Source organism: Quercus robur, chromosome 11, assembly GCF_932294415.1.
Source record: "Quercus robur chromosome 11, dhQueRobu3.1, whole genome shotgun sequence".
NCBI lineage: Eukaryota > Viridiplantae > Streptophyta > Magnoliopsida > Fagales > Fagaceae > Quercus > Quercus robur.
In genome coordinates, this window is record NC_065544.1 from 12,082,138 (window position 1) to 12,099,320 (window position 17,183).

The window sequence follows — 17,183 nt, forward strand, 5'->3', positions numbered from 1 at the left end:
GCTGGTGGTTATGGCAGCATAATATTTCTATTGAGGTTCAAATTGTTTTTGTTTGGGTATCCTCATAAAATAAAATAAAATAAACCCTTATTTGTTTGGCAAGAAAATGTGGTAAACAATTAAATAATAAATGGTATTATGGTTTTGAAATTGGTGCTAATGGTAGAGACTAGAGATTTTTTTTTTTTTTTTTAGTAAAAAGTGTTAGGTTACGGGGGTTTTGAGTTTGTGTGGAATGTTTGCTTTGTGAAAAAATTTGTGAAAATGATAGGCTTTGAATCTAGGATTAAGGTTGTAAATCACATTAATGTAAAATGGACAATTGTCAATAAATATTTTTTTTTTTAAAAAAAGGACAAAGACCGGGCATTAAAATAATTTAAGAAAAATGAGATTTTAATTGACAATTAAAAAAAAAAGGACCTAATTTCAAATATGGATAATAATCGGTGTTTTTTTAAATATTTTTTTATAATAAATAAAGAAAATCCCCAAAAGAAATGTAGAGATTCGATTGGGCTTTTAAGCAGAAAGTTTGCTAAAACGTCATTTCAACAAAACGCAAATGAAGCCTACTGATGGCACTGCACTAGTTCTTCTTCAAGGCCCAGTAGCTTCAATACTTTTATAGCCTTATTCTGTGCCCAATTTGAGCATGTATTTGTAGTATCAAATATCAAATTTTGTGCCTTTGCTTAATTTGATACAGGCCATATTGATATTGCCATACTCTTCCAATGAATTTAAATTAAACAACCAAGACAAACAATGCTTATTAGCCTCTCCCACCACTTACTCAAACCCATGAACCACTTATTAGTTTCTTGGTCCATCAAAAACTTTAACTCATGGGCATTAGCTATTAGAAATAATGTTTCTTCTCCACACAAAATCTTATACCTCTTTTCAAAAATGCATCGCTCATCTGTCCCCAGTGACAGTTTCTCCATACTTTTCACACTAAAATCTTGTACCCATTTGCAAAACCTCACTGTCATTCAACACCTTCATGCCCACATTGTCAAAATAGGATTCAGTTCTCACGTCTACGTTGCCACTTCTCTGCTCTACGCGTATGTTCTTATGTCTTTTGAGCATGCTCGTGTCCTGTTTGATGAAATGCCCGAGAGAAATACAGTCACGTGGAACACGATGATTACTGGGTATTCGAGGTCTGGGGACGTAGAGAGTGCACGTGCTGTTTTTGAGGAAATGCCAGTAAGGGATGTTGCGTCATGGTCTGCCATGTTAGCTGCATATGTTACTAGTGGCAATTATGTGCAGGCTGTTGCGGTTTTTCGAGATATGATGGCGCATGAGGGGTTAAGACCTGACCAAGTGACTCTAGGATCAGTTCTAACAGGATGTGCCCACATGGGTTCTCTTGGATTGTTGGCTGGGAAATCTGTTCATGGATTTATAGCAAAGAATGGGTGGGAGTTGAATGTGGAACTTGGTACAGTTTTGGTTGACATGTATGCCAAGTGTGGCTTCCTGAAGACTGCTTGCCGGGTTTTTGGATTGATGCAAGAAAGGAATGTCGTGTCTTGGACTGCTTTGATTTGTGGTTCGGCACAACATGGCTACAGCAAAGAAGTATTGTCTTTGTTTGAGATGATGCAAAAAGCTGGAGTGAGGCCCAATGAATTGACTTTCACGGGGATTCTAACTGCGTGTGTGCATACAGGATTAGTTGATGAGGGTCGAAAATATTTCAAGATGATTGAAGAATGTGGGTTAGAGCCAAGAATCCAACATTATGGGTGCATAGTTGATTTGCTAGGAAAGGCAGGGCTGTTAGAGGAAGCATATGAGATAATTAGGACAATGAAATTTGAACCCAATATTGTCGTGTGGGGTTCATTCTTAACAGCTTGTAGGGAGCATAAGCAATTTGGGATGGCTGAGAGGGTAATTGATAAGGTCTTGAGTATGATAACGCCCGAGAATAATGGAGGGGTTTATTCCCTTATTGCTGATTTGTATGTTTTGGGTGAGAAGTGGGATGAAGCAGAGAGGCTTAGGAAATTAATGCTCAAAGAAAATGTCAAGAAGGCTAGGGGTTCAAGTTATATCAGAAGCTGGTAGTAGAAAGTTTACTACTTAATCTGTACTTGGGAACTATATTGAGTTGGTGAAACTATTGACAACAATGTGTCAACCTTGGATTCATGGAAGTATCAACATTGTAAGTTCTTTTGAATTCTTTATATCGTAGATGAAGAAGTGGAACAAGATGAAGTATAATGAAAAGGAGGTCTAGGTAGCTTATTCTCTGTGGCAGCTGCATTTTGGTCTGCAGTCGCATACTTGCACAAATTATCATTGTTTTTAAGTGATCTCAAAGCTAAGCAGAAGACTGGCAGATCATTCATGATGGTTGGATTTAGAGTACAAGTGGATACTGACATTCCCTGGTCGAATAGCTTTTGGTCTTGATACATGGATCCAGATATATGCTGCTTGTGGACACTAAATTTACTCGTCAATGGAACTTGGATTTAGAGTACAAGTGGATACTGACATTCCCTGGTCGAATAGCTTTTGGTCTTGATACATGGATCCAGATATATGCTGCTTGTGGACACTAAATTTACTCGTCAATGGAACTTTTACAAACGTATATCTCTTCTTTTAACTGAAGTTTCTTTTTTTTTTTTTTTTTTGATACAAGATAGAATTCTACTCTAGCCTAATCTAAGTGTATATGTGTGTGAAGCTCCCTCTTGGAGACTTGAACCCCGGCTCTTGCCCCCCACACTCCACAAGCACTTATACTTGTGGAGTGACCATCGCACCAAGGGAATGCGGTGGTTAACTGAAGTTTCTTTCATTTTCTTTGATATGTGATATATAGTATTAATTATTTTGAGTCCTGTGCAGTAAATCTGGAGGTAATTAATGTTGATAAAATTTTAGTTTTTGAAAAAAATTTTATTATTGAAGAAGACGGAAATTCTATGTATATATATATAAAAAAAAAAAGTCGAAAAAGATCAAGCTTTGACAAAGCTTGAAGGGTCAGAAAACAAAGCTTGAAGGGTCAGAATAAGAGATAAGTTTAAGGTTTTTTATTTATTTATTTTATCATTAATTTTGAGAATCAATTTTTTATTATTTTTTGTTTGTTGATAATGAGATAAGTTTAAGCACACCATATCATTTTTTTATTATTTTTGAGAATCATTTTATTTTTATTATATGATTTAATTCGTGTTGGACAGTACAAAATCATTATATATATATATATATATATATATATATATATAAAATACCAAATGTAATCAATGTAAAAGCATTTCACCTGAAGGTAAAAGCATTTCACCTGAAAAGATATTCACCTGAAGATAAAAGCATTTCACCTTCCGTGATTCAAGCAGTCTCCTGAATGGATCCAAGGCTCCCTCCATCTATAAAAGGCATCCTTGGCCTCAGTCTTCAGCAGGCTCAGTACTAAGACCACACTATAGGCTTAGTTTTACTACCTCAGAGCTAGTTTCACATTGTACTTAGAAATACTTTGTAAACCAGAATGGCTCTCTTCTCCTCCCCCCTAGTTTACACTTGTACTAGAACTACACTTGTAACCTATTTATGCTTCCGCCCCCAGTGCCCTCTGAACGGCACTTCTTTGTTGTAACTTACCCCCATTTGGTATCAGAGCCATTTGAGCTCGATCGTAAGTGTTTGTAAGTTACTTTGTATTTATTTTGAATTATAATCAAGTTGGCCGGTACAACCGCCATAGTTATCCATTACTTTGAAGTATGTTATCTCTAACAAACATTATTTTGTTTTACATCTATTTTCTGATAGCACTTCCACTCCCATATGTTGCATTTTTCATCATCAATGCAGAGCTACAACAAAGAAGTGCCGTTCAGAATGGCCCTAGTCAAGGAAGGGTTGAACAACTCAATCCTTATGGCCCTTAGAGACACTCGCCTCATCAGGTTTAATGATAGTCTCCTAGGAACCATAGAATCCAGTTTGAGTAATGGTCCAGTTCACTTCGACTGTTACCCAAACCTCACAGTTGCACTTGACGACCCTCACATCTTGAAGGTCCTCACTCTCAATATCAAAACCCATGGAAACCTTGTGTTACATGGTACTAGACAAATTGCTCTTATATACAGGGTGTATTATAAGTGCATGAGAACCAACATGTCCATTCAAGCATTCGATAAAAGAAAACTAGGAGAAACTACTCTTATCCAAACCTCGGATGTTAGATCCACTGTTCAGGTACCTAAAACCCTGAAATGGTCTGAAATAACATTCCCAGCACAATGGACTTTAGAAAATGAGAATTATCCTCTACAGGTTCAGAACCCTGTTAGGAACCCAGATCTAGATGACATCCAGCAGCTAATCGATGGAACGGTTAGACTAAGCTTTGATCAGTCTAGGTTTAGGTCACCCTTAGATTATGATGTACCCAGATCTCCCATAGATCTACACCATAGGTCTAGATCCATAGATCTAAGCCAACCCCTTAGGCAGCCAACTATCCTTTTAAAAGATAGACCTCCATCCTACTGTAGTTCGTCTAGAACACGAGCTCCTACCTCCAGAAGAGACTTAGGCCCACAGTTTCAAGGTGTTAAGGACCACTCCCAGGTTAGTACCCCTTGTTACACAGCCAAACAAGACTCAGTTGCTGATCAAGATGAAGACAGCACTAGTCAGGATAGTCTTAAGCCCCCTTCACCATCAGGATCTGATTTTAAGAATCCTATTCAGCAGGAAACTGAATATGACTATCAGCTCCTAGTGTTGACAAAGGAATTCATTCCTAATATGGAAGCTCTTGAAAAGGAATTTAATTCTGAAAAGAACAGAGTTAAAAGAGAAACCTATAGAGCCAACCATACCAAGGAACAAAAGATTGAAGTTTTGGAGAAATGGAAGTTATTCATGAAAGAGGTAAAAGCAGATTATCCTTTCTTTGAATACTTTGAGAAACATTTCCAATGGCATAAAAAGAACTGTGTCATTCCCAAAACTAAAACCCCTTCACCAACCGTGGCTAGGCATTCAACAAAGAAAGTAGAGAAACCAATCTCTCCTTTACCAGAGGTAAATGTCTTAGAAGCCCATATATCTTCTAGTAGTTCTAATGAACCCTCCTCAGAAAGTGACAAGGAGAAAGAATGACTAGACGATCAGCTTTATAATTCACCTTTACTTCCTCCAAAAAAATGGAAATCCAAGTTCAGAGGAAACCCAGCCTTCAAAGATTTCCGTAGGGAAAGGATTGTGTCCAAAGAATATAGAAGACAAAAGTTGTTGAACAGAGGCTTCTATAATAAAAGGAACACGAGTCCTATAGAAACCCTCAAACCTAAAGCAAAAGGAAAATGCTTTCGGTGTGGAAAGAAAGGACATTACAAGAAAGAATGTCCAGGTAAATCCCCTACCCATTCCTTAGTATCTGAAGATATTTCCAAAACCTTAGAACCTGACCATTCAGATAATGAGTCTCTAAACAGTTCTATTGAGCAAGAAATCTGTCAGATCTACCAAGATTCATCCTCTCCTAGGGCTTCACCTAGCACCTCTAGTAGTCCAGATGAAACCATACCTTGTCAGGATAGCTGTTGCAGGAACAACACTATCAAAGTTCTTTCTAAACAAGAAGGACTCCTCCTAGATCTCATTGAACAGATCAAGGATCCTAAAGAGAAATCTCGAAAACTTAGTGAGTTCCACAAAACCCTAGTCAAGGAAACCGGTACATCCGAACCTAGGTTTCAGGAACCCAAAGTTGATTTGGAAAAAATCTACAATAGGTTTACCAAATCCAAGAAAGAGATTACAGTCCAAGACCTCCAAAAAGAGATTAAGAATACCAAATTTGAGGTCATAACCCTTAGGCAAGATTTAATCATCCTCAAGGTTGATCATGGTCTCATGGACCAAAGAATCAAAAACCTAGAGTATACTTCCCAGCAAGGCAATGAGGACAGAATCTCATTACAGAACCCTTCTGGCAGTGAAGCAGATGATACAGTTAATCCTACTGCAGATATGGGATCAGAACCATCCAACAAATCGTTCTTGCAAACCATCAGTAGAATTAACTCCCAAAAATGGCATTCCAAAGTCAGGATTGTCATCAGTCAGGATTTTCAATTCGAGACAGTAGCCTTAATAGACTCAGGCACAGATCTCAACTGCATCCAGGAAGGAATCATTCCCTCTAAATACTTCCGGAAAACCAGAGAAAGGTTAACCTCCGCAAGTGGTGGGAAAATGCAGATTGAATTCAAAATCCCGAAAGTACATGTTTGCCAAGACAATGCGTGTTTCAAAACCACCTTTGTTCTTGTCAAAAATATAACAGATAGGGTCATCTTAGGAAACCCATTCATATGTCTGTTGTATCCTTTCATCACGGATAGTGAAGGAATCACTACCCATCCTTTTGGCCAACCAGTCAAGTTTAAGTTTCTTAGGAGTCTTGAACCTAAAGACATCAATAGTCTCCAAGAGGTTTCCATCTCCAAGACCCTTAACCTTATAAAGGCCAAAACACAACATCTTGAGTACCTTGGTAAGGAACTAAGTTACAAGAGAGTTGATGAGCAAATAGCTTGCGAAAGTTTCCAATCCAACATTAAAAAGTTCGAAGAAGAACTCAAGCAAGAAGTCTACTCTGACCTTCCCACAGCCTTTTGGCATAGGAAAAGGCACGAAGTTGCACTACCTTATGTCAAAGATTTCCATGAAAAGAATGTCCCTACCAAAGCCAGACCTATTCAAATGAGCCAAGAACTCATGAATACTTGCAAGGCAGAAATAGAGGATCTTCTTAAAAAGGGAATCATCAGAAAGTCTAGGTCACCATGGTCTTGTCCAGCCTTTTATGTCCAGAAAAACGCTGAGATAGAAAGAGGTGTTCCTCGACTTGTCATCAATTACAAGCCCCTTAACAAAGTCTTAGAATAGATTAGGTACCCTATTCCCAACAAAAGAGACTTAGTTAACAGGCTTAGTAAAGCAGTGGTATTCAGTAAGTTTGACATGAAGAGTGGTTTTTGGCAGATACAAATCAGAGAGTCTGATAGGTACAAGACAGCCTTCACCACACCTTTTGGTCATTACGAATGGAATGTAATGCCCTTTGGTCTCAAAAATGCACCTTCTGAATTCCAAAACATCATGAATGAGATTTTTAATCCATTCTCCAGTCATACCATTGTCTACATTGATGATGTACTAATCTTCTCCGAATCCCTAGACAAACATTGGAAGCATCTTAGAACATTCTTCCAAACCATCAAGAGAAATGGTCTTGTTGTCTCGGCCCCGAAGATTAAGCTTTTTCAAACCAATGTTAGGTTCTTAGGTTTTGATATCAGACATGGAGTTATCAAACCCATAGATAGAGCCATCCAGTTTGCAGAAAAGTTTCCAGATGAGATCCTCGAAAAGACCCAGCTTCAAAGGTTCTTAGGATCCCTCAATTACATTTCTGATTTCTATCAAAACCTTCGGCAACAATGCAAGCCTCTTTTTGATAGACTCCGAACCAATCCTCCTCCTTGGACACCCACTCATACATTGGCTGTTCAACGAATCAAAAAATATGTCAAGATACTCCCTTGCCTTGGAATCCCCTCTGAAAATTCCTTCAAGGTAGTTCAGACTGATGCCTCTAACATTGGTTATGGTGGCATTCTCCTTCAGCGTGTTAGTCCCACTTCCCCGGAACAAATTGTCTGTTTCCATTCCGGAATTTGGACTCCCACTCAACTGAATTATAGTACCATTAAAAAAGAAATTTTATCTATAGTATTATGCATTTCAAAATTTCAAAGTGATCTTTTGAACCAAAAGTTTTTAATTCGAATTGATTGTAAATCTGCAAAACATGTTTTACAAAAAGATGTTCAGAACATTGCATCAAAACAGATTTTTGCACGTTGGCAAGCTATTCTTTCAGTTTTCGATTTTCACATTGAATTCATAGCAGGAACCCAGAACAGTATCCCTGACTTCCTGACCCGTGAATTTTTGCAGAATCCAGAACAAAATGTCCGGGAAGAAACCCGTACAACCCCAACCCCCCAAATTGCCTAAACAGCAAATCACTAGGAGTACCAGTCAGGCACAGAACCCTGGCCCTTTAGTACCCTTTTCCAGTTCTCCCAAAGTTTCACCTGTGTCACCATCCATTGTTGCCAATCGTTATTTGGTCTCTACAATTCCGAAACCAAATTACCATAGGCCCCAAGGACAACACAGTTACAGTTCTGCTTTAGCCACACTTCCTTCCAAAGCACCTTCACCTTCTCCATATGCAGTTGAAGAACCCTCTGGCCCGATTGTGCCTAAGCAACCATCTTTTGCTCTCCCTCCTAGAACAGGTAGAGCTTCTTACATCAAGAAACCTTTTGTTCAGCACATCTCTTATGTTGAGCCACACTTGGCCCATATAACGGATCTGTTAGCATTAGCAATGGAAGTATTGCCCCATGAATGGCATTTCCTTCCCAAAAGCCCAGAGAAAAACATCAAATTCTATAAAGGCATTCTCACCCAAGAAAAGTCTGCCAGAATAGAAGACATCAGAGATAGGAATAATCCCACAATTGTTGTATACCATAAATTCATAATTCAGAGTTTTGTCAGCTGCAAAGATTGGGGACATCCCTCCACTCTCAGAGCACTTACAGTACTCAAGGGCTCAGAACCCCTGTATAATTATTATGACTATATGGATGCATTTGAAAAGGTATTATTCTTCCAAAATGAGAACTATGATCACTCATGGTTCATTCAGTTTGACAGGAATTTCAAGGGATAGATACCTTCGTGGTTCCTCAAGTGGTGGGAAATGTTTGGTTCAACTCCACAGAATTTCCCAGAACCCCTACAGGACGCACTAAGATACTTCAGTTCCAGATTCCAGGTTGACAGGCATTCCTCGCAGTTTCCAGCCATCTTGCATATGACAATTCAATACAAGATCCACTGGATAAGCATGTGGAACTATGCCATCAACCAGAATATACTCGATAGGGAGTTCTTTACAAAATGGTGGGATAAATTCAGACCAACTGATGCTATCTCCAGAATGTATAAAGATTTCCCTCTTCCAGTACAGAGACCTATAGCTCATTACACAAGATCACAGTCAAGCCTAGATTCCGTACAGATCTCCGGAAAATCTAGTAAAGAACTGAAAGATCTTGCCCAACAGCTCCTCCTGCAATCTGCACAGCTAGAGTCAGCGGAAAAGAACTCTCCTGCCTCTTCAGAAGCCTCGTGCAACCGTGTCCCAATTGACCCATTCCAGGACTCACAAGATCCTTTTGATGGTTATAATTTGGACAGTGATTGATGGCTCCGGACGCTCCAGAACAGCCTCCAGGAACTAAGAGACCACCTTTGCAAAGAACCGGTTACTATTCAGAACAGTACCCGCATGCAGAGCTACAAACAAAACTGCACAGTCCAGAACACTATGCAGAGTCACTATTCCAGAAAAGCAAGGGGACAAGACACTGTTCATAAACAGTGACCAGTTACTGTTCACTCTACAGTGCCCCCAGCAGAATCATTGAAATCACTATTGCTTTCGGCTGAAAAGATATTCACCTGAAGGTAAAAGCATTTCACCTTCCGTGATTCAAGCAGTCTCCTGAATGGATCCAAGGCTCCCTCCATCTATAAAAGGCATCCTTGGCCTCAGTCTTCAGCAGGCTCAGTACTAAGACCACACTATAGGCTTAGTTTTACTACCTCAGAGCTAGTTTCACATTGTACTCAGAAATACTTTGTAAACCAGAATGACTCTCTTCTCCTCCCCCCTAGTTTACACTTGTACTAGAACTACACTTGTAACCTATTTATGCTTCCGCCCCTAGTGCCCTTTGAACGGCACTTCCTTGTTGTAGCCACAACAAAGAACGGCACTTCTATATATATATATATAAATGGGGTTGAGTTTAAGTTACACTTGATGTAACAAATTCTAAGTAATGTTACATCATCCAATAACTTGTTATTGAATTCATATTTTGAAAATTTAACTGTTGAATTATATGTTTTTATTTTTTTTATTTTTTTATATAAGATAGAAATTCTACTCTAGAATTATCTAAGTGTATATATGTGTGAAGTTCCTTCCTAGAAATTTGAACCTCGACCCTTGCCCCCCACACCCCACAAGCACTTATATTTGTGGAGTGACCATCGCACTAACGGTGTGCAGTTATATGTTCTATATGTTCTTAACATGTATACCAATTCTCATGCCAATCGGATGTAATTTACCATTCGATCCATAAACCCATCTTTTATATATTATTTTTAACTACAAAAATTTAAATTTAAACAATTGATTAATAACATGACTATTAATCTTTGATCACCTTAAAATTTTGCAAGCATGAAGAATATATAAAGACAATGTAATTTAACGGTGTATTTGTCAAAATTCACATTTAATTAAAAAATATTTGGTGATGTAATATAACTTGAAATTACACCAGGAGTAACATAAATCCAGCTCTTTTTTTTGGTAAACAAGGAATTAACATCAACTAAGAAACACTACCAGCAGCAGCAACATTACAAAGTCTAGGGTGATATACGCCCATCATGTCATCATACAACAGCTGAGATATGGCCGCCGGGGGGGGGGGGGGAAACGAAAACAAAAGACAACACAGTAGAAGCCGATCTAAGTTTAGCTAAGGCATCGGCACAAAAGTTTGCTTCCCTACAGCAATGTGTCAATTTAACTTGAGGCAGACGCAACAACAATTCCCTGCAATCATTAACAAAACCAGACAAGTCTCCATTAGTATTGACATTGCTAGAAACTAAGGAAATTGCTACGGTTGCATCACACTCTATTTCCATAGCATGAAAACCCCTATTTAAACACAGCCCCAACCCTTTTCTCAGGGCCCACAGCTCTGCGGTGATACTTGAGCTAACACTAATGGTTTTTGCAAATCCCACTACCCACTGTCCCGCGCTATCTCTGAGCAAACTGTCAAACCCTGACTGCCCACTAGAATTGACAACTGCACCATCAGTATTAAGTTTAAGCCAACCCTCAGCTGGCTTCAACCATTTAACCTGCACCACTTGCCTATCCTTCCTCGAGTTAGGCTCTAGCACACAGTACATAAGCTCACGAGTTTGCATTTCTACCACTTAAACCAGATTTGGGTTAATAGGTTGTTGCTTGAAGGCCAATTTATTCTGTTGTAGCCACAAATTCCATATACCAAGCAAAAAAAAAATTGCACCATTCATAATCCTTGCCAGGTGCCTTAGTGGATCCTAAAGCATTCTTTTTGATCCATGACTCAAGGTCATTCGAGAACGATTGCTTAAGACTGTCAAGGCAGCTAGAGTGCTCCCAAAAGATTTTTGCTGTCAGGCAGTCCCTCAGAACATGAGTAATGCTCTCCTCCACTTCTGTGCAACTGTCACAGCCACCTAAACCTCCAATACCTCGATGAATCAAGATGGCTTTCACTAGTAAGCTCATGTGTAAGCACTTCCAAAGAAAAATTTTAATTTCGGGCAAAGTTTGGAGCTTCCAAATCCATTTGCCATGAAAATCTGGTGCCTCTAGGTTCTCATCAATTGCCAATAAATATGCATTTCTTGGGTCAAACTCCCCATTTAAGCTGGAAATCCAGCTCCTGTGGTCCTCCCTCATAGCCTATCTCCTAAAAGGGGTGGCTCTAACTGCCTGTAGAATGTTCTTAGGGAAGACAAAGGAGATGTTAGCTAAATCCTAGCCATAGTTCATAATCACATCACATCCTTAATGCACACCTCACTCTCTCCTTGGTTCAAAAGACCTTCAATAAGGGACCTAATTATGCCAATGTTCAACCACTTGTCATTCCAGAAACTTAGCGGGCTATTGCAGCCCACTGTCCACTTAGAGCCTTTCACACAAATGTTTCTTCCTATCTTCACAGCATTCCAAGCTCTAGTATGAGCCTTGGATTTTCTAGCATGCCCAACCATGTACTTTTTCCTCAACACATCAGTCCAACCCCCATTTTTTAAGTTCTCCATCCGCTAACATAATTTAGCAGCTAAAGTTAAATTTCTTCCTCTAGCTTCATGAATGCCCAAGCCCCCTCGGCACTTTGGTTTGGTAACTTTTTTCCAGCCAACCATATGCAATTTTCTATGGTCTTTCGTCGATCCCCACACAAAGTTCTTATTAACCTTATCAAGATTACTTAGAATTCGGGTAGGGAGCATGCACCTTTACATCACATAGGCAGGGATTGTCGAGAGCACTGATTGGGCAATAACTACCCTTCCAACCATCGATAGTAAGTTAGCTTTCCATCCTTGTAGCTTATTTTGCACCCTCTCCACCATGAAGTTAAAATCTTGAGATGTAGATCCCGGATGCTTGATCGGGAAGCCCAAGTACTTACCAAGATTCGGGGTCGAGTGAATGCCTAGCACCTCACACAACTCCTCTCTAGTTTCAGGACAAGTATTTGGGGAGAAATACACCTTACACTTATTCAAGCTGACTTTTTGACCCGACAATTCACAAAAGGTATCCAAAGTCTCTCTCACACTAATACAATTCTTCAAATCAACTTTAGCAAAAAGGACCAAGTCGTCAGCAAAGAAAAGATGGGAAAAAGCTTGCCCACCTCTAGAAGCCTGGACCGAATCCCACAGATTTTCCTCACATCTTCGCGAAATAAGAAAACCAAGCACTTCCATACACATGATGAATAAATAAGGGGAGAGGGGGTCCCCTTGTCTAATACCCTATAAAATGTACTCCCCCCTAGATCGAGGGTTTTACATGGAATCGCCACTTATTTAATTTAAATGGAAAAATAAGAAAACCATCAATATAAAAAATACTTCTATTGTATTAATGTATATGACAATTTACATCAATTTTGTAACAAAAATTTACAATGCTTTTTGGTCCTAGATACAATTTAAGAAAAGTAAATTACATTGCTTTATTTCCTAGTTACATGCTAAAAAAATGTAAAATTGCATATACAAGAGCATAATCTAGAACCCTTGATCTTGGTTCAGAGGCTAATTTACAAGATGGGAAGGGATTAAGCACCCATCTCGCTCGGTAAAACCAATCTACTAGGTTAAGTTGGCCAATATCATGTCATGTCAAACAAATACAAAGAATATGTCATATAAACATGTTAATTTGCAGGAATTGTAAACAAATATGTGTTAGGGGAATTTGACATAAAAAGAAACAAAAAGTGAAACTTGTTAGATAACAATTTTAATGTAATGAAAGCATGAAGGTAATGGCATGTTCATCCAAGAAATCAAAATAAACAAAGAATTCCTAGCCTAGACATGTTCATCTAAGCATGTGAAGAAAAAACAAAGTTGTCATATTATTTGTCATCAACATAATTGCAGAGAGAACAAAATAAAATAAAATAAAATAAAACATTTAAGCATATTTGATCATCCAAACAATTATGAAAAAAAATAAAGGAAAAATCCCTTAGACATGTTCATCTAGAGAAAATTAAAATACTTAGACATGTTCGTTCAAGCATTTAATAAAAAAAGTAGAACAACTACCTAGACATGTTCATCTAAGCATTCAAGGGAAAGTTGTTCTTTAGCCTTAGAAGTGTTCATCTAAGCATTCAAGAGAAAATTTTGCTTTAGCCTAGATGTGTTCATCTAAGCATGTAAAAGGAATATCAATGAGACATATAGGCATGTTCATCCAAGCATATCATGAAAGAAACAAATAACGACTTGTTAAGCATTTATTCAAGCATGTGTAGAAAGTTAAGAATATAATTAACTACTTAATAGCATAGAACATAAATTAAAAGGGGGAAGTGATTACTTAAAGGGCTAGGGAGAAAGTAAAGAAGTTCGAAACTACAACCAAAGTAAGAACAATGGTTGCACAACAGCTTTTCTTTTCTACTTTCTCACTAGCTCTCTAGAGGGAATTCGTGGTTCAGAAAATGGAAGAAGTCTTCTCTGTTTATAGGGGAAGGGATGGCTTAGCTTTAAAGCTAAGTTATTAGCTTTCTTCTGAAGCTAAGGGAAGAAATAACCTGTTTAAATGAGCTGGAACGGATTTGGTGTTGATCCCCATTTGAATTTTGAAAGGAAGTTGAAGATGATGTTGCACCTGCTTCGTATTTTGGCTCTAACTTTCTTCTCAAAATTTCAATTGATTCAAGATTGGTGTTTTTAAAAAGGAAATTCAATTATCTACAACTTTTTCAGAAATCGAGAAAACCAAATTTCAACGTTTTTCAGGCCAAAAATGCATTTCAAATTGCTGCTGAAAATAGTAACGTTTTTTGAGCATTTTTGAAATTTTTCACAAGATGTTTCTGTTTCTCTATCCAATTTATTTTTCAAAAAACTTTCTTCTGAAGCTAAGGGAAGGGATAAGCCTATTAGATAAGCTTGAACAGATTTGATGTTGATCCCCATTTGAAATTTTGAAAGAAAATTGAAGATGATGTTGAATTTGTGTTATCTTCTGCACCTGTTTTGTATTTTGGCCATAACTTGCTGCTAAAAATTCCAACTGATTCGGGATTTATGTTTTTTTAAAGGAAATTAAATTCTCTACAACTTTTATAGAAATAGAGAAAACCAAATTTCAACGTTTTCCAGGCCAAAAATGTGATTCAAGTTGCTGCTGAAGATAATGACGTTTTTTGAGCATTTTTCTGTTTTTTTGAATTTTTCATAGATCATATCTCTAAATTTTTTTTCAAATGAGCAGATAAAATGCCATAAAGAAAAACTTTTTTTTATTATTTCTTTAAAAAAAATGAAATCTAATAAAAAACCAGACTTAATTAATTTTAAATTAATTCTTGTGAGAATCAATCAAAATTAAGTGTTTAAAATAGGACGTGATCGGGCCCATCATGTAGGTGAGCCATGATCATTGAAAATTGTTTGTATGATAACTTTTGATCAGGTGGTCCGATCAAAATCCATGACATACCATTATGATCATTAGAGCATCAAGATTTGTTTTGTATCACAAATTTGAAGATCTACCGGTTGGTTAAATGTAAGTTGTAAAATGGGGCGTCTACATACCCCTTGACAGATGGAAAGGCTCAAGTTTACCACCATTAATAAGAATTGAGATCCATGAGCTAGACACACAACTCATAATGAGTTTGATTAGAGAGGGGGGCAGCCTGTAAAGCTCAAGAACATCCTTAATAAAATGCCACTCAAGCCTATCATAAGCTTTCTTCAAATCTATTTTGATGGCCATAAACCCCGTTTTGCCCTTTTTGAGTGACATTGTATGAATAAGCTCTTGTGTGATGATCATATTATCCAACCCCATTCTCCCCGAAACAAAGGCGGTTTAGAGAGGAGATATGAGTTTAGGCAAAAAAAGTCGAAGTCTCTTGACTATGATCTTGGTGACCACTTTGTAAACTGTGTTACATAGGCTTATAGGTCTAAAGGAAGCCAAACAATCAGCCCCTGGATGCCTTGGAATAAGGGTGATAAGGGTCTCATTTAGGTGAGGAGGCATGGTGGAACTTTGAAACACCTTAAACACTTCATTAACCTCCGAAGTACCAACTTGTTGCTAGTAAGCTTGGAAGAACCCAGTGTGGATCCCATCAGGCCCTGGAGCTTTAAGTGGCTTAAGACTCCACAACCCCTCCTTCACTTCTAATCTGGTCAAATTTGCACATAAAGTGCTAGCATCATCATGCCCAAGAAAACTAGGCCAAATGCTTATACTCCACCTCATCCTAGGAACACTAGTAACAATAGTAGAGAACAGATCTATAAATCTGCTTCTAATCAGATCAACAATTACACTCTCACCCTGAAACCAATTCCCAAGGCTGTCCTTAAGGTAGAGAATTTTGTTCCTTCTTCTTTGAATCAAGGCCGAGGTAAGGAAAAATTTTGTGTTTCTATCTCCCTATATAAACCAATTGTACCTGGATTTTACAGACCAGAATTCCTCCTCGTATTGGAGAACTTCAAAGTACTCATTTCTAAGTTGACATTCTAGGTTTAGGAGATTATAATTTGGCCCATTAGCAATTCTAGTTTGAATTCCTCTAAGTCTAGCCTCAATTCTTCTTTTCCTTTGGAAGATATCTCCAAAGACTTCTTTATTCCAAATCTTGACATCAGTTGTGAACTTCTCAACATTTAATTTCAGGAGTCCATCCTCAGACGAAGAGTCAACCACCACACCCGAGAAGAGGGGGTGTGACATCCACATGGGCTGGAATCGAAAAGGCCTGCATAAGTTTGATGGGCCAGGGTCTTCCAATTTAAGCAGCATTGGGTAGTGGTCAGAATGAGTGCGGGCCAGATGGTGGACTGCCGCCTTAGGGTACAGCCCTCTCCAATCAAAATTTGCAAACCCTCTATCCAACCTCTCTTGAATGAAGTGACCCACCTCCCTTTTATTGACTCAAGTGAAATGAGGCCCATGAAAGCCCAAATCCACCATACCACAAGAGTCCAAACACTCTTTAAACATTTGAACTCTTCTAGGATTAATAGGGTTCCCTCCCAGCTTGTCACCACTAGATAGTAATTCATTAAAATCACCCAACATCAACCAAGGTAATTCGTGCATGGTGGCAATAGTAGCTAAATTTTTCCACAACAATTTTCTTTCCTCTAATCTAGGACTTGCATAAATGAATGAAAGTAGCTAGGAAGAGTTTAGAGCACGTACCTTAACCACTACGTGGATTTCCTGTTCAGTTTTTGCTAATTGCGTAATTTCAACCACATCAGACTTCCAAAGCACCCAGATACCACCCAAGTATCCAATAGTGTCAGCATGTAAGGCTCCATCAAAAGGAAGCCTATCCGTAATATCCTTTGCCCTTTCTCCCCCAACGCGAGTTTCTGTAATAATCACAATTATGGGAGTGTGGGAATTGATCAAATTCTTCAAAGTGACATGAAAATGAGGGTTCAAAGCCCCCTACAGTTCCAAAGTAAAATATTCATTAGGACAGAAGAAGGAAGAACTAGTGCTCCTTCATGCAGATTTTGAGCTTCCATCTTGCTCAGTAATCTCCATCTTAACCCCTTAAAGACCTCCTGGATAATTCCACTCCTTGTGCAAGGAGCACCATGTGTTCAAGAACTCCCATCTGTGACTCCTTTAATGATATCAGCAGGCTTGA

General features: G+C 38.4%; 1 protein-coding gene across 1 annotated transcript; it reads left to right on the forward strand.

Annotated features, from left to right (window-relative positions):
- Nucleotides 1–572: 572 nt before the first annotated feature.
- On the forward strand, nt 573–3,074 carry LOC126706691 (pentatricopeptide repeat-containing protein At5g66520-like). The gene has a single exon (XM_050406227.1). It carries the CDS (start codon nt 769–771, stop codon nt 2,086–2,088), a length of 1,320 nt encoding a protein of 439 aa, XP_050262184.1. The 5' UTR covers nt 573–768; the 3' UTR covers nt 2,089–3,074.
- Nucleotides 3,075–17,183: the final 14,109 nt, after the last annotated feature.

What these genes read in the sequence shown, in the direction of transcription:
- LOC126706691 (XM_050406227.1), top strand. Translation starts at nt 769, where the DNA reads ATGCTTATTAGCCTCTCCCACCACTTACTCAAACCCATGAACCACTTA.